Source organism: Schistocerca piceifrons, chromosome 8 (assembly GCF_021461385.2).
Source record: "Schistocerca piceifrons isolate TAMUIC-IGC-003096 chromosome 8, iqSchPice1.1, whole genome shotgun sequence".
NCBI lineage: Eukaryota > Metazoa > Arthropoda > Insecta > Orthoptera > Acrididae > Schistocerca > Schistocerca piceifrons.
In genome coordinates, this window is record NC_060145.1 from 24,687,328 (window position 1) to 24,706,670 (window position 19,343).

At 40.7% G+C, this 19,343-nt stretch overlaps 1 protein-coding gene across 1 annotated transcript in view; it reads right to left on the reverse strand.

Moving 5' to 3' along the window:
• LOC124711540 (TBC1 domain family member whacked) overlaps positions 1-19,343 on the reverse strand; it is a 79,840-nt gene that overhangs the window by 31,116 nt on the left and 29,381 nt on the right. Inside the window, exons 3-4 of the mRNA XM_047241674.1 lie at positions 15,040-15,139; positions 12,678-12,892 (exon numbers count right to left, since the gene is read on the reverse strand). Coding sequence (XP_047097630.1) covers positions 12,678-12,892; positions 15,040-15,139 — 315 coding nt within the window. The remainder of the gene's footprint in view (positions 1-12,677; positions 12,893-15,039; positions 15,140-19,343) is intronic.

Consider the following 19,343-nt stretch of genomic DNA (forward strand, 5'->3'; position numbering starts at 1 on the left):
AAAACAGGGAAGATACTACTGCTGTTATGGAAGACACTGAAACAACTGAGAGCATAAAACTATCTTCTAATATTGAAAAAGTTGGTTCATACAAACAAAGACTGCAGGATAACGAATTCATTTTCTGACTATCATTTTTCTATAAGATAATTCCTCATGCAGACGTACTTTTTAATCAGTTCCAGAAGAAGATAACCGAACTGACCAAAGCAGAACAAGACACCCAAAACTTTGAAGTGGTAATGCAAAACAAGAGAGATGACACTGACTCAATCCTTAATGATATTAGTTTCAAAAATGATGAAATGATGCCTGCCAAGAATCCACGGACTTTTGATGGGCATAAAAAAGAGAGATGCTTTGGAAGTGTGCGTTGCCATCCATTCTGAAACAATATTACATTTTCAGTTCACTGGACACTTCACTGCAGCCAACTTATTTGATGTAAATCAGTTTGACAAATACATCACAAATTTTCCACACGAATTCCTTCAAATTACATACACATATACATTTCTGGAAAAAAGAAATTAGAGGGGTGAGCTTCAAGTCTTCTATGTTAGCTTGAGTTGAGAGCAGTTTCTGGCATAGTTCCATTTCTTTCACTCATTCTAGAGGATGAACTTTGTGACACATTTGACGAGACTGTTAAAATGTTCTGAAACTGCTAATAACGACACCTATCTCGACATTAGAAGCTGAGAGATGCTTTTCAAGGCTCAACAGAATTAAAATGTCCCTGCGAGAGGCCCACATGGAGGACTTCCATACATTCACAGTCTCCTTAATGGCACACAGTTTGTTGTGCATATCGAGACTATGCCATTCCGTCTCCCAAAGATGAAAAATCTTGCGGCGTAAAAACGAACGCAGGTCAGCTATTCGAATGCCAATCTCCATAAGCGATTTCCGTATTGCCTGTTTGCCCACCTTGTCGGCAGACTGGTTGCCTGGGATTCCGACGTGACCTGGGGTCCAAACAAACACCACCAAATGACTGGACCGTTCCAGGGCATAAATGGACTCCTGGATGGTCACTACCAAAGGACGACGAGGGTAGCACTGGTCGATAGCTTGTATGCTGCTCAAGGAGTCAGTACACAAAAGAAATGACTCCGCAGGGCATGAACGGATGTGCTCAAGAGCGTGAGATATAGCCACCAGCTCTGCAGTGAAAATACTTCAGCCACTGGGCAAGAAATGCTGTTCAATACGTCCTCCATGGACATACGCAAAGTTGAAACGACCATCAACCATCGAGTCATCAGTGTAAACCACTTTCTGACCTCGGTAAATGTCAAGAATTGAGTGGAAGTGGTAGCGGAGAAGTGCGGGGTTGACTGAGTCATTAGGGCCATGTGAAGGGTCCAGGTAAAGACACGGCCTAGGTGTACACCATGGAGGTGTACTTGCATGGACATCACGTATAGGTGGTAAAGGTAAGGACTCCAGTTCTGCCCTGACCTGGGCCGTCGATGCGGGAGATGAACCATCGTGGTTGGGAAGAGGAGACAGTAATTTGGATGCGCAGAACTACGAATGTGTGCAATGTAACTGGCGAGCAGTTGTGCATACCTAACCTTCAATGGAGGGACTCCAGCCTCTAACAGGAAGCTGGTCACTGGACACATCCTAAAAGCTCCCGTCACTAGTCAAACGCCACAGTGGTGCACTGGGTCAAGTAAACACAACGCTGAGGCCCCCGCTGAACCATACACCACACTCCCTTAGTCAAGGTAGGATTGAACAAGGGCTGTCTAGAGCTGCAGCAGTGTAGAGCCATCTGCACCCCAGTTGGTGTTGCTCAGGCAGCTGAGGGCATTGAGGTGCTGTCAACACTTCTGCTTAAGCTTATGAAGGTGAAGAAGCCAAGTCAATCCCATCAAAAACCAATCCAGTCAGTGGATTGTCATTAAGGTAAAGTTCTGGTTCCATGAATGGCACGACACTGACAGAAGTGCATAACACACGACTTCACGGCCGAAAACTGGAAGCTGTGGGCTAGAGCCCATGGCTGCACCTTGTGGATGGCTCCCTGTACGTGCTGCTCAGCAACTCCAGTACGTTCCAGAAGCTTACAGATAACGTTGGTGAGGCTGATGGGCCGATAGCTATCCACATCAAGTGGATTTTTACTGGGTTTTAGCACTGGAATGATGATGCTCTCCTGCCATTGCGATGGAAAGATGCCATCGCACATGATCCGGTTGAAGAGGATGAGATGTCACTTGTAGTCAGACGAGAGATGTTTAATCATCTGACTACGGATCCGAACCGGCCCAGGAGCTGTGTCGGGGCAATGTGCAAGGGCACTGAGGAGCTCCCACTCTGTAAATGGGGCATTATAGGATTCACTGTGGTGTGTGGTGAACGAGAGGACTTTCCTTTCAATCTGCCATTTAAGGGTGTGAAAGGCTGAAGGTTAATTCTCCGACGCAGAGGTTCGAGCATAGTGCTCAGCAATCGCATTTGCATCTGTAGATAACACGCCATTGATGTCAATGCCAGCGACACCTGTTGAGTTCTGGTACCCAAAAGCACGTCTGATCTTCGTCCAGACTTGGGAAGGTAACGTATGGCACCCAGTGGTTGAGACTTATCTCTCCCAACACTCCTGTTTCCATCTTTTTATAAGCTGGTGAATGTGGGCATGGAGCCATTTAAAGGCTATTAGGTGCTCTAGGGAAGGGTGCCGCTTATGTCGCTGAAGCTCCTCAATTGCCTCAGTGACATCCAGTGACCACCAAGGTACTGACTTTCACCGTGGGCAGCCTAAAGAACAAGGGATCGCGTTTTCTGCCACAGAAACGATCGTTGTAGTGACCTGCTCAACCACAACATCGATGGCACCATGTGGGAGAGATTCAACGGTGACATCAGAGTGAAGGCTTCCCAGTCTGCCTTGTTGAAAGCCCATCTAGGTAGGCGTCCATGGGCACGACGCCAGGGGAGTGACAGGAAGATGGGGAAGTGGTCACTACCACTCAGGTTATCATGTGCTCTCCTCTGAAAGATGGGAGAAATCCTGGGCTGCAGTGGGATAAAGCAATGGCCGAGTAAGTGCCGTGAGCCACGCTGAAATGTGTGGGGGCCCCAGTATTTAAGATGCAGAGGTCGAACTGAGACAGTAAAGATTCGACATCTCTACCTCGGCCAGGAAGCACGGTGCCACCCCACAAGGGGTTATGGGCGTTAAAATCTCCCAAAAGTAGGAAAGGTGTAGGGAGTTGATCAATCACTGCAGCCACTGCATTCAGGGGTACTGCACCATCTGGAGGAAGATATACGTTGCAGACAGTTATTTCCTGCGTCATCCTTATCCTGACAGCCACAGCTTCAAGAGGAGTTTGAATGGGCACAGGTTCACTACATACAGAGTTCAGAAAAGAGACGCAAACTCCACCTGACACTATTATATTCACTATGGTTCTTGTAATATCCCCTATAGCCATGGAGGGCAGGGGTCCACATTGCAGGGAACCAGTGCAGAAAGAAGGTGTAAAGCTTAAGAGTTGCTGTAGCTCAGCCAGGTGGTGGAAAAAACTGCCGCAATTCCACTGGAGGATGACGTGCTCGCGAGATTGGGAAGGCACGAAACACTCATTGAGGCAGTCTACTCCTCAGGGTCACCTGCTGCCAGCGGATGAGTACCTGTGTGATTGAAATCCATTTGTGTCTGAGGGCCCTGAGAGATCTAGGTCCTCAGCGGACGCAAGAATCTCCACTTCATCCACAGACACAGAGCTTGTAGGTAGCAGTGGTATGCGTGTCACTGCAAAGTCTGGGTTTTTGGGGTTTTTATTCTTTTTGGTTTCTCTTGCTGCACCTTTGGCTGTACTGGCTGGAAGGGCTTCACTGAGTCAGTCTCAGGGACGGAGGAGGAACGTGAAGCCCTTCCACCAGCTACCTGTGGTTGCTTCGGCCACGGGCGGGTGTCAGCTTTGCCACTGGTAGGAACGTTTGGAAGGGCGTGCTCCAAGGGAACCCTTCCTAACGAGAGGAGCTGAAGAAGATTTTTGCTTCTCCGACAGAAGTGGGGACTGATGTCCCGATGGTTGGAGGGGGGGGGGGGGGGGGGGGGGGTTGCCCTGGAGTAGGTGGTGCAGGAGCAACAGAGAGGGAAGTGCCCCCACCATCAAGGGGGCAGGTGGAGTCTGACAGCTCAGAGCCAACTGCGCGCGGTGGGGCAGAAGATGTTAGAATCGCTGTCATATCTGCAGCGTAAGTGGATGTCGTATGCACAGGATGTAGCCTCTCATATTTTTGCTTTCCCTCAGTGTAGGTCAGTTGGTCCAAGGTCTTGTATTCCATGATTTTCCTCTCTTTCTGTAAGATCCTGCAGTCTGGTGAGCAAGGTGAATGATGCTCTCCGCAGATGACATAGATGGGAGGCGGGGCACATGGAGTATCTCGCTATGTGATGGTGGAAGTACAGCGGGAAGACATATGGCCGAAATTCCAGCACTTAAAGCACCGCAACGGGGGAGGGATATATGGCTTGACATCACAGCAGTAGACCATCACCCGGACCTTCTCGAGTACCCTCAAAGGCCAAGACGAAGGCACCGGTGGCAACCAGATTATCCCTCGGACCCTGATGGGTGCGCCGCATGAAATGAACACCTCGCCACTCTAAATTGGCGTGCAGCTCGTCGTCAGACTGCAAAAGAAGGTCCCTGTGGGATATAATACCCTGGACCCTATTTAAGCTCTTATAGGGCGTAAATGGTAACAGATACATCCCCCAACTTGTCACAAGTGAGTAATGCCCTTGACTGGGCAGAGGATGCTGTTTTTATCAAGACATCCTGATCGCATTTTGGACAAGCCCTCCACCTCCCCAAACTTGCCCTCTAAATGCTCTACAAAAATCTGAAGGTTCATTGGCATGAAAGATTCCCCGTCAACTTTCGTACAAACGAGGTACCGGGGCGAATAAGCTTCACTGCCATCCTTAGCCTGGCGTTCCTCCCATGGTGTGGCCAGGGAGGGAAACAATTTGGGGTCATATTTCTTAACACTGAAGTTAGACTTTGACCGCTTAGAGACTGCTGGTGTAGGACCACCAGCAAGAGATGACACACTACGCTTCATGGCGTGTCATCCATCCTGATGCCACCCATTCTGACCAGGGGACCTCACCAAAGGAGCGCTTCCAGCCTCAGCAAGGGCCACCTGGCAGAATGGCCATTGCCGAGAGTCCCGATGCCCCAGGGAGACAGGCATCTACTCCTTGGCATACGTGGAAGTTAACAGTGAAGGCATAAGCAGAGCGATCACTGTGTAAGCAGGGGGCTACAACCAACACGGTACATGGCAGCCCCACCACAACAGATTGGCTACCCTGCTGGATATGAGGTGCGAAGAATTCCATGGTGATCGTCGGCGCAGAAAATGACATTGCACAGAGGGTGGAGGTAAACACACCCAGGAAGGTGTCCCTCACCCAAGAGATGGAGAATGAGCAGGACTGCAATGCCACGACGAGAAAGTGGACTAAATATCTCAATACATGATGACCACGATGCACCGTGTTAGGTGCACTTCCCCAATTGGCTCGCTCTTCGGGAAAATTTAGAAAATGTAGGTCAAACTCTACAGGGGACCATCACATAAAGGCCAAAACGTGAGACACTCCTTTTAGTTGCCTCTTACGACAGGCAGGAATACCTCGGGCCTATTCTAACCCTTGGATCCTGTGAGTCATTGCTAATTACGCACATACAATTTTTTTCGTGATTTTCTTTAGATTTCTATTCTTTTTCTTTTGTTCATATGGGCATTTTTAATTGCGATTATGTAACATTCTACTGTGGTTTTTAAATGTAAAGATGTAATTGTGATTATTTCGTTTCCCAATGGATAAATATGTTTCTTGCTTTGTACCTGTGGTAAAGTTTGTAAAGTTCTCTTTTGGAATATTATTAATGGTGAAAAATGCACACAATAACAATTTATAAAGATTTATGTAATTTACAATAATGATATAACATCTATAGACAGGGGACAGCGATAGTGATATCAAGTCGAAAGGTGGTTGTGTAGTAGAAGGGATGGTGGATGGTGTGTCTGAAGCGTGCGCGGGAAAAATAGTACTGTGGTTCATGAAAAGCATATGTAATTGTATGGACAATGATACTGAACTATCAGATTGTTAATTCTCTTTACCACTGTGGTATGTAATGCCATCGCCAGCAAACTTTAAGAGCAAATAAACCGGACTGTGAAAGTGCCGCTAACATTACTTTGTTGTGGCCGACACGAACCGTGCTTTTATTCAAATGAACTTTGCTGGTATTGGTTTTGGGTGGTGGAACTGTTGTATATCACATTCTATCAAGCCGTGAAAGTGAAGACTTTAATTAACTGTGCAATATAAATGACTTTCAGTGACGTCATCGAAGTTTGAAATGCGAGAACAGAGTGGACATTGTTTAAGGTGTGATTTCGTTTACCACACAACAACAATTCTATGAACTGTGTATTTGTGGCTATGACTATATGAATGTGACGAACTTTGTAATTACGTACGATAGCAACGCGGACAGTGCATAAAGTGTAAAAACGAGCGATGTCTACGTCATGTACTTTGAAAGAGAGGACATGTCAACAACGTTCGTATACTGGCGTCTTGTGGTTTGTTAATCACCACGGGGTTAATCATACAGCTGTGCCAGAACTTTATTTGCATTTCGCCAGAGAAGATTAACCAGCGGAACTGTCTGTATCCTGCTCTCGTCGTTGTAACCCGCCGACATCGTGCTTCTCAATGCAACGCTGTGTATGCAACAAAAAGTTAAAGAGATTTCGCCGAACACTATCCCCTGACCTAGAAACTTTATTTCTCTATTAAAAGTAAAAGAATTACAGACTCTATTAAAATAAATTCTTTGTTTAGTTTATGTTTGCTTTCTGCTAACAAAAATAAAATTACAATCAGTGAATTAAAAGTTGCCTGGTAGTCATTGTTGAAACACCAGTAAACATAAACTTCTTCCTCTCATTAGGACTAATTCTCCTTGCATGTCAAAATTATTGTAGTTATTTTATGTAGTTTTATGTATTGTTATGAGACTAGTTATATGATAGTGACTAATAAGAGTATTTTGTCGCGAAATATGGCTTCACGCGAAAATTACGGAGACCGCCATAATTGCTTGCGTTCTAACCAATAACGTAAAAGCTGCTATTCTCGTATTGGTGCTTTTCCTGACGTGAGTGGGAATTATAAATGTCAGCTGTCAAATCACGTAGGGACTGTTTACCCAGTAATAAAAAGTTTTTGATATTGTATTGCTACGAGTCGTAGTATTAAGAGACACTGATTATACTCTAAAGTGGGTATATGTATGGTGAAACCCCCCCAGTGTTCATGTGATTATTAACAGTATTGTGTGTGATTCACGAAATTTTGGCACTTTTTCTAATTCCTTTCAGATATTGTCTTAGATGTCTTTGAAGTTTCAGAGAATATATACACAATTTTGTCGGTTCAGGTTAATTTCAGAGCAGTTTCTTGTGACTATTAGAGTTTTCAGTTCATAAACAAAGTGGGATCGTGACCAATTGAGAAGTATAACAAAGAGTGTGGTTTTCCAACTAGAATCTTGGACTTCACAGTTCAGATTTTGATAATTATTTTTCCTGTGGGTTGAGGTCATCACAATCCGCTGCTTTAGATGAGTACAGTGCCTTTAGTATTAAATGTCAGTAATTTGATTAAATTTGCTTCGCAAAATCCAGATTACAAGTTCGAATGATTTATACATGCTCTATTATTTCCGGTACTGGCACTCATGTTGTAGCAGACACTTTTCTGGCAGTCGGCCATGAATGTAAAACAAACGAGAAGTTCTAGCTGTCGAGGGGAGAAGAGCGATGTGGGAGGACAAGCCATGCCTCCCTTTCACAGGGCTGGCAGCCTGCATCCACATTCTCTGCTCCTGGAAAGGCAGAACCGATGTAAAATGGACATACATCACTGATTCCTTCTGGTGTTGTGAGAGTCATATTCGAACCCTGGATTGCTCTCTGCACTCATTTCAAAATAAGAAAAGGAAACAACCAGCAAGCACAACTCAACACAAAGCAGAGCACATAAATCATTCGGTAACTGATAGAGTGCAATTGTTAGCTGAGACTGGCAGTGTCATTAACATGGCAGTTCACGCCTGATTTACACCAAATCTTAAGCAACCACACATCAAAACACCCCCTACTTACGTCTGCCATGTAAAAGTGACCGCACGTGCCCTGTGAGCAGTGAAGAATTGTGCTGTTCGTCGTAAAAGTGACCACACAAACCCTGTGAGCAGTGAAGAATTGTGCTGTTTGTATGAGTGTGTGCGCACGCAAGCATGTGTGTGTGCGAGAGAGATTTTCTGAGTCATTACATTTTATCTCTCATGCAGATACGGAAAAAAAGATAGCTAAAGCACCCCCCCCCCCCTCTCTCTCTCTCTCACACACACACACACACACACACACACACACACAAATGTTTGCTATCATGTTCTTCAGGAATATATCAAACTCTCACTGTGCATGAGATATATGCTGTTGTAGTAAGTGTTTATTTCTGTTTCCCTATACATTTTGTCTGATGAATTATTGACGTTCGATGCTACTAAACTATGTTTTTTTTGCACCGCCAATGGAAGGCCTCAGTGGTCACCACTGGGTACAACAAGAAACCAGGGAAGTGTGCCCTGGCTTCAGTGACAGGCTGTTCCATGTCAACAACAACAAACCTATGCACAACTCAGCTTGTCTGCCCGCATCCCTGTTGGGCGGCTGGGCACTGCATTGGGCAGAGTGAGGGAACGGAGTGAGGGATACTGAAACGCCAGAGGCAGGCACTCACACAGCACCAAGCTGACGAATGGTGAGCACAGTGTTGTATCGAGCCAAGCAGAAGGCAATAAAATGCCCAGGTTCTACAGGATGCTGGATACCTTGTCTCACCTTCAGAAGGACTGAGGTTACTATTAATATTGTCTGCAAGGTCATTAATATGCAACATGGACAACAAGGATCCCACCAAAGTTACATCTACATCTGCCAATGACCCTCTATCCCCGATAATGTGCTATGTCCTCCCTAACAAGTAATTCACAATCCAGTCACACACTTAATTTGATACTCAATATGACCCTACTTATGATAATAAGCATACGTGTGGTACTGAGTTAAATGCTTTTTGAAAGTCAAGACATAATCCATCTCGTTGCCTTGATACATGGCTTTCAGGATGACATGTGACAAAAGCGCAAGTTGGGTTTCACAGTTTTTGGAATCAATGCTAGTTGGCACAGAGGTCTTTCTGTTCGAGATACCTTATTGCAGTTGAGCACAGAAAATATTATAAAATTCTATTGTAAATTGATATCAAAGATAATAGATGGCAATTTTTTGGGTCACTTCTGCTGCCCTTCTTTCAGATCGTTGTGACCTGTGCTTTCTTCCAAACACTGGGCATGCTTTTTGTGTTCAAGAGATCTATGGTATATAATGGTTAAAGACAGTCTCTAACTTAGCTGCAAATGTGGTATAGAGTCCAACAGAAATTCTACCAGGTCATGGAGGACAAAATGGCACAAGTCAGATGAGTAATAGCTGATGATCCTTTGTATTTTAGATGGAGCAATTGACAAGCAGAACAGATTTCTATTGAATATTAGAGTGAGAACCCTTGAATGGAGACCAAATTAAACCCAGGTTTTGCCGACTTGATTTCTTGAGAAGACAGACAATGCCACTGTGATGCAAAGTTTCGACAATGCAAAATTTGTGTTGTGGCTTGATGGAATAAAATATGATTGATTATGCATTTTCGAATCTGTGTTCTGTATTTAAAACATGTGACCTGCATGAGATTAGAGTTTGTGAAACATTAAAAGAGGAATATTCATTCACGAGAGAATCCTGCATTAATGTAATCCAGAAAAAAGCTCCTGTCATAATACACATACATACAGTTGACTGGAAACAGCCCTGCTTATTATAATCCATTCATCATAAGAAGAAACCTGATGTAAATATTGCACTGTGTGCTTTTCCGCGTTTGCTGGAACCTCATTGGATTTCCGGTTCACGCGGGACTGCAGCCAAGCTGTTTCGAGTACTGTCAAGTACAGTAATAAGGGTATGTTTTGTGCTGTGCGTTACGTGCACATCGACCTAGCGATAATACGGGACAACAGCTTTACCAGCACATTTAACTTGGACAGCACTGGTTGGTCAGCTGGTAAAGCTAGCCTGCAGTGACGTGGTCAGCTGCAGTTCACATGATAAAAGAGACAAGCTTCGAATGTCATTTAATTTTTAAGCAGAATGAAATAATACACTGCAAATCTCCCACAGCACGCTCCTTAGACAACTAGACGAAAACCGCAACATGTTATTGTTTTTAGCTAACGTACTATTGTAATGAAAAACAAGACGGATGAAAATTTCTGACTTAACTACAGGGTAATTTTTCTGCATAAGCAGTGTGTAACGTAAGAGTATTGAAGGATTTCACCATACAATCAAATATTGAAGCCACTGAAGGTATTACTTACAGTCAGTCATCTGTTAATCTCTTAGCTCCTCCCTTATCCGAATGCGACAAATACATTTCAGTTCTGGAAGTGTCACCTGCTACGTTGATAACGAGCCTATCAACAACAGAATCCACAAAGCCAACAGGTGCAGCCTTTTCTCTTCTTCTTTTATCGTGAGCTGTTCTATATCCTGCCAGTGCTTGGTAGTGAAGTGTTAAAATGCTGTGTGTGTTAGTTCCAGTACGTCTAGCAGCTTAACAGTCTTGTTACTTCTCGGGCCAATCCTGCCACTTGGCTCCAGATCAGTTCTGTTGGGTTCATATTGTAATGGTACAGCAGCAAATGTAAAAATGCAGTATGTGTGTGATGTGCTTGATGCCGTGAAAATGATTGTTTTTCATGTTTCTTCGTTACTTATTTACCTCTGTGGTATAAAACGATGGACATAGTCCAAATAGAGACAATATGGTTTTTGATTTTTGCCTTAAAAAATTAAATTGTTACATTTTCTTAATTTAAACAACTTTTATGAACTGTCTTTCATAAACCATTGATAATTAAGAATTTGTATTTGAAATGGAAAGAGGAATTTTGCATTCAGTATGTAATTAGAAACAAGATGTGCATTATTCATAAAAATGATTATGAGTCTTATAATGAGATGTAGGAACTTCAAATTGAATGATAAAAATATGGTACTGGGGAGATTTGAACCAATGGACAAATAATCACATTTGGTTACATCACATTACGCTACCAACTGGGCTACATGTTTAATGCAATCAACTGCATCAGATACAACTCTGGTAGAAGTTAAAAGCCGATTATCTCCGTAAATTTATGAAAAACATTAAGAGCAGCCTATTTCTCGGCACTTTTTAACCATTTTCCACGTGTGTGTTTTACTACAGAACAGAAAGCAGCTTCAGCATTTTTATTCTGTGCATTAACAGCATGACAATCAGAGCACAACGCTGCACAGGCTGCGACTGTACACGAATTTTGAAATAAAAACTATGTAGCTAAAGCGTGATTAAGAAAAATGTTGATGGCTGTTAATAAATTTGAATATCTTAAAGTTTCATTTAACGTAACCTAGTAATAAGATATCTAATACATAATTATGACCTACTTCCAACAGTGTAACAACACTGGTTTACGTGTGCTAAGGCTTCGACCCATCATCGCGTTTGTGTTTATTTACATCGGGGTTATTCTTATGGTGAACGGATTATAGTAATAATTTTCAGACTGAGTGCAGATTCTTAGATGCTTTGTCAGATGATTCTTGAGCAGTAAGAATGGTGGAAGAACTATCATATAAACATGAACTGCAAGATGAATTTTATGTCATACACAGACTCTCCTTCCTAATAGCAGATATGAGAAAACCTGACATGGTAAGTTAAATGAGAACCTTTAGCCATGGTCTCTATTACTAAAGACTTTCTAATTTCACAAGCTGCTTGTAAGCAATACTCTCACTAGAAAAGAAAAATGGTACAAACAGTTCTTATACTTCAGTGTCTTACAACAGCAAGTTTTGAACTTTGTGACATACAGAAAACAACTTCATATTCCAAACAAATTGCTGAGATAAATGTCTGCCACCTCAAGCTGTTAAATGTATGAACAAATAGTTGGTAACACAGAGATGAAGCTGGTAAAAGCCACAAGTAACAAAACACAAAGCATCATAATTCAAAACACTCCAAAGAGCTACATAATTTTCAGCATCTGGAAAGAAAGTAGCAGCACAGTGTAATTCACAGTGTTTTCCCAAATAGAGCATGACACACAGAGGCAATGTTCACGATTTACACAAAAACTGCCCCCCCCCCCCCCCCCCCCCATGATAATACAGGACTTAGCCACAATGTCTTATAGTATAACAACAATGAATGTGAAATATGATGTGAAAAACTCAGAATGAAGTTTTCTCTTTACTGAAACGAAATGTAGTTTATTTAGAGGCATCGATTTACACAAATTAGAGAACTATTTACCTAAATAGGACTGCTCATGGTAAATAGACATATTCAGCAAGTGTAACACCTATAAACTGTGCTTGTATGTATCAAAGATGTTACAGTGTTCTATATAATATAACACAAAAGACATAGATATACTGACCCAAGTCCATTCTGGTCAACAAACATCTCATGGTATGGAAACTGCCGATGAAGGTCTTTGCGTATATCATCAACCCACTTAGGATCTCCTTCTTGTTTAATGAGGGCTGCATATTGCTCTCGACACTGATCTTGAACTAGTTTGCCACCACAAAGATAGAGCCAGGCACGTGGTCGGACTGATGGAGGGATACCTTTGCGACAGCGCTCTCTCACCTGAAAATGCAGTAGTTGGCAATCATTTCTCCACGTATGAGTAACAATGCTACCAATGCTTTATGCTATAGACATCTACTGAATGTATATACTACATATTTATTTTTAACATATATCATTGATTTCCACGAATGATATTAACATTTAAAAAGAAATGTTAATAATGAGAGATTACTAAGGCAAATAAAAATGATATTGTATTTGTAAATAATAGATTTCAGCTATCAGTCGTGATGTACAAAGCCAGACCAACAGGCATTACAGGCATTGACCAGAAAGGATAGTGCATTGAGAATGGCTAGTTGCTAGCCAAAATCTAGATCTGCCAATAAATATTCCAAAGGACGACTGATAGCTGAAATCTATTATTTCCAAATCAAAATAACGGTCGCTGCGTGCAACAGCCTCTGAATGGAGGATAAACTGATAAAAACGATATTACCAGCTTCCATGCTCTGTAACATGCATGTTGAGAACTAATTCACTCTTAATTTCATAAATAAGTGTTGTTATAAAGTATATTTTAAAAATCACTTGTAATTATGTATTCCAGAAAAAAGTACTCGAAAGAGGTAAGGCCATTATTTCCACTAGGGCATTCAATTATAGTAGCTGTAGAAAACCACATTCACATTTTGTATCTCATAATATTTCGACAAAACACACCATTTACAAACAACTACCCTTACAAGAAGTTTGGTAACTTTCAGAACTATTCAATTCATGATCACTGTTTTTTCATAAACACTGTGTTGACCAATGTGCATACAGAAGTGTAGGGAAATGGGTGAGAAAGAAGGTTTGAAGCAAAATATACATACAAGGAATATGAATAGTTCTTTTGCAGTCCCTGTAGAATATACCATTCTTTGTAATTATGCCTGTCAAAACCAAAATTGCCGATCAATCTATCATCGTATATTTTAAGTTATTTATTTGAAGTGTCAGTGGGAATTGGGACATTTTATTTGGAAGTAACAGTATTCAAATCATGCACCCATCCAAAATTTAAGGTTTACATTGTTTCCTCAAACAGTTATAAGCAATTGCTGGGATATTTTCTAAAAGATGCTACAGCTGCTTCGCTCTTCAGCTGAGATGTCATTTATGAAAGAGACAACCCCTAACCTTCGTTTCAATTAAATACCAAATAACCTTCATTACATATTTTATTTTTCAGATCCAATTTATACAATAAAAATTGCTCATATTAAAAGAAAACAATACAGTTTTATGATTAGCCAGTTGTATTAAACTCTTTATGTACATTACGAAAAACTGAAAACAGAAAATTATTTTAGTTTCTTTTATACACAATGTCCATTAATGTCAGTGAATAAAAAAAACTTATCAGATTTAATTTGACTTATTTTCTCTCAGAACATCTTTCGAAGCTTGCAATGCACGGATTTGGACAGATCAGAAGTTCACTGGCATGTAACTGCAAAGAGGTTGCAAGCATTTTTCAGTTGCTGAAATGGTTAAATCATTGCTGATGAATCACCGGAACTGGTCACGACTGCGAAACATCTAGTGGTACACAGTGGAAGTGGAAGTACATGTAAGATTTGTTGCTGGCAAGGTAAATACCGAATATTCATTGGGAAATTCCAAAGGAAATGAAATTCGCCCCAATGAGATTCAATTACAAAACTGCCTTATCAATACTTCAGTACTGTTTCTAAATCTTTGACATGTATATATTTGGATGAAAGAAGAACTGTGCAATTTGGCATGTTTATGTAGCTAGCATAAGATACTACAGGAAGGAGGGAGTGCACTACATAAAGGCTTAACTTTAAATTTCTAAAAATGACTGTTCCAAGAGTCAAGAAATAGTCTCTCTCTGCCGTATACAATTTGCACAATGACTGTTATGGTGGAACGACCTAAGGTGGACTTGTAAGGAGGCACATCAACAACCATTCTCACTATGACGTAATTTTCAAATAGAATATAATGATGATAGTTGTGTGTGTTGAGTGGGAGTGGGGTTGTATGGTGACTTATAGAGTACAGATGCATGCTTTGATGTTGAGAAACTATCTTAAATGAGATGATAGGTTATAAAGTTATTAATACATTTGCAAATTGTGAAGCAGTATAAGAAGCTGGCACAAACTGAAAAAAGCATTAATAGTACAGACCTTCCTATAGTGTTTGTTCATCATTTTCTCCCAATTGTTGAGCATGCGCAGCCATTTTCTTTCACGGCGAAGTATGACACTTGGAGGAACAGTCAATTTCCTGAAATTGAAAGATGGTTTTTAAAAGAAGAGTTGGATTCTGTGGTAGAACTTAAAATTTCCACACAAATACGATAACACGTTTAAAATTCTAAAAACAACATAACCAGGCAACTACGAGGGCAGTTCAATAAGTAATGCAACACATTTTTTTTCTGAAACAGGGGTTGTTTTATTCAGCATTGAAATACACCAGGTTATTCCCCAATCTTTTAGCTACACAACACTATTTTTCAACGTAATCTCCATTCAATGCTACGGCCTTACACCACCTTGAAATGAGGGCCTGTATGCCTGCACGGTACCATTCCACTGGTCGATGTCGGAGCCAACGTCGTACTGCATCAATAACTTCTTCATCATCCGCATAGTGCCTCCCACGGATTGCATCCTTCATTGGGCCAAACATATGGAAATCCGACGGTGCGAGATCGGGGCTGTAGGGTGCATGAGGAAGAACAGTCCACTGAAGTTTTGTGAGCTCCTCTCGGGTGCGAAGACTTGTGTGAGGTCTTGCGTTGTCGTGAAGAAGGAGAAGTTCTTTCAGATTTTTGTGCCTACGAACACGCTGAAGTCGTTTCTTCAATTTCTGAAGAGTAGCACAATACACTTCAGAGTTGATCGTTTGACCATGGGGAAGGACATCGAACAGAATAACCCCTTCAGCGTCCCAGAAGACTGTAACCATGACTTTACCGGCTGAGGGTATGATTTTAAACTTTTTCTTGGTAGGGGAGTGGGTGTGGCGCCACTCCATTGATTGCCGTTTTGTTTCAGGTTCGAAGTGATGAACCCATGTTTCATCGCCTGTAACAATCTTTGACAAGAAATTGTCACCCTCAGCCTCATGACGAGCAAGCAATTCCGCACAGATGATTCTCCTTTGCTCTTTATGGTGTTCGGTTAGACAACGAGGAACCCAGCGGGAACAAACCTTTGAATATCCCAACTGGTGAACAATTGTGACAGCACTACCAACAGAGATGTCAAGTTGAGCACAGAGTTGTTTGATGGTGATCCGTCGATCATCTCGAACGAGCGTGTTCGCACGCTCCGCCATTGCAGGAGTCACAGCTGTGCACGGCCGGCCCGCACGCGGCAGATCAGACAGCCTTGCTTGACCTTGCGGCGATGATGACACACGCTTTGCCCAACGACTCACCGTGCTTTTGTCCACTGCCAGATCACCGTAGACATTCTGCAAGCGCCTATGAATATCTGAGATGCCCTGGTTTTCCGCCAAAAGAAACTCGATCACTGCCCGTTGTTTGCAACGTACATCCGTTACAGACGCCATTTTAACAGCTCCGTACAGCGCTGCCACCTGTCGGAAGTCAATGAAACTATACGAGACGAAGCGGGAATGTTTGAAAATATTCCACAAGAAATTTCCGTTTTTTTCAACCAAAATTGGCCGAGAAAAAAAAATGTGTTGCATTACTTATTGAACTGCCCTCGTACAATGAATAAACTGTTTTTGTGGTTATTTTTTTACGAAGTTTCCCCTTATGAAATACACAGAAAAACTAAAGCTAATTGTTATCAACACCATCACCTTGAAGGTATGATCTGTCTATACATCTAAACAGAAAGCCATTTGATTTTATGCCACACACATTTCGCTTACTTTTATTTATTAAGCGTCCTCAGTGGCCTATAATACATTTTTGGTGTATGTATGTATATAATGAATGTGCTATGTTTTCACATATGCTACTAAATTACAGTTTTTTCATTGTTCTCTTATTGTTACTTAAGAAAACATTTTGGAGAGTAGGTTCCCTAAGGGTCAATCCATACCAAGTGGTTCAAGCACCGGCTACTTGACCATTTCAGAAAAATTTTATATTTAGTAATGACAAAAATATTTTTAAAAATTTATTGTTTATTATTTTGAAATGGCGGCCATATTTGTTCCAGGCCATACGCATTTTTTCATATTTGCAAGCATCTACACTTTTTACAATTACTCAGTACTGGATTGTCCTAAGCCTTTCAGATAAAATGCATTTAGTTCAACACACTCTGGGCTACAAATTAACATCATTATCACTTAGCTGAATGTATTCTTTAATATATTTTTAATAGTTCAAAGCTATCAGCTACAAATTAAGAAAACTCAATTTTTGAACAGTAGTTTTCCAAAGAAAGATTAATTTCTCAGCTTTAATATTTTTTCTGCTATTACACTGTACAGTATAGTTACTTTTTATAGGGTATGAAAAATTCCCGGAATTCTAAAAAATTCCCGGACGAAAATATTCCCGGGATTTTCCCGGATGTCCCGGGTCGCATACACCCTGACATAACACTGTTACCTAGTCTTTGCAGAGTAGGCTACGATATTCGTTCACTGTTAATAATTATTAAAAATATTTGGAAGTTGTCAGATAAATACCAACAATATTAACAAGATGCCTCAGCATGTAAATATTTGATATACTTGCTTATGTAGCACATGGGGTTATAGCCTACATTCTTCACTCAGGCTTTTGAAGTAATCAGGCTTATTTGAAAAAAAAAAAAAAAAAAAAAAAGTTTCAGACTTATGCATAAGTAAACAAACTTTGTTTATATTAAACTAATACTTACTTTCAAATTGTTTATAACCTTTATAACCAGCAAATTTACACTTCCAACATGAACAGCCACTTGAAACCTATACAACAATGGAGAGAGAGAGAGAGAGAGAAAGAACAGAAAACTGGAGGGAAAACATCTGACAGAATTGATTCATTGGCTAGCGAGGTAAAGACATGCTGTGAGTGGCTGGTTTCATTTTTAGAGGGAAACTCAAATAGACATTTATAACAAATGTCCTTCCGTAACAAAAAATATCCTTCTTCTGTAACAAGTTTTACAAAATAAATATTTATTAAATAGTCATGTTTCATGTGGCTTTATGGTACTGAAGACATCTTAATACTCTTATATTAGGATGTTACGGAAAAGAAAATTTTATATTAACTGTTCATTATACTTTATATTGAAATTATGTCAACAATTTGTTACGGAAGAACATTTACAACTTTGGGGGAAATGTTATGTCTTTGATAAACATACCAAATTCCTTCTTTTAATACCAATGTATTCCTGTTAGGCTAACTTAAGTGCCCACATAGATTTTGTCACAGGATCATCAATGTGTGTGATACAAATAATAAAAATGATATGTCCTTCTGTAACAGAAAATATTTTATATTTTCGAAATGTGTGAAAAAAAAAAAAACACACTAATAATTTTTTAAAAACGAAAATGACAATAGCATATGAAACTACATAGCACAAATAGCAGAAGTTTTATGGTGATTAAAAGGTTTTTGAATTTCAGTACTTGTGGCATACAATATCATGGCCTGACCCATAATATAACACACCACATTACATTAGCCAATGCTTATTTGTCGAAACAATGCTATGGTAATTGTTTCAGCAGACTAACAATTGCATCTGCAAGCCTATACAAGTCTGATTGTTGTCTTCCCCCTTACACCAACAATTGTCTACTCACACTTACAGTATTTAGCTAGAAGTTCTTGAAGTGTGCAGTTGAAAAATGGTGTCTCAGTGTTCTGTTGGTGTTATTAATGAAGCATGTCATAAAAGTGTGTATGGAGTGTATCCTAAAGACATTACATTAATAGAAGATTACAGTGAAGAAGAAAAAGTGTTGTTTTACTAACAAGTCGGCCCAGAGATCAAATCAACATGCAAGTACCATGAAATGTATGGATCCTTTTGAGAAACATAAGAAACCTACTACAAAAGGTCTGCGAGAAATTTTATCATTATTCTAAAAATAAAAGCCCTTTTGTCAATCTCATACCAGGAAAATCATTGTATCCAACATGTTATTCTAAGATATTTGTAATTCACAAGAGAAAGGATGGTGAAACCTCAGATACAGAATTTTGTGACTTCTCAGCAACCATTAAAAAAGTAGATACAGCTTGTGAAATCCTGGGTGTATCACCTGCTAGTAAAATTAGAAAACTAAGTCGAGATAAAAGACCAAGTGCCCTGAATATAAAAATTGAGAACGTGGTAGCTACAGTCAAAAAGAATTTGGAAGTTTCATTTCAAAATACAATTTGTACTAAAACAGATGGAAGTTCTAAAACTTCACCAGCCAAATATGATGATTTGATAGAAAAACTAAAAAACTAAATGCAGTACTTCAAACAAAGGGGATAAAATTAAGATTA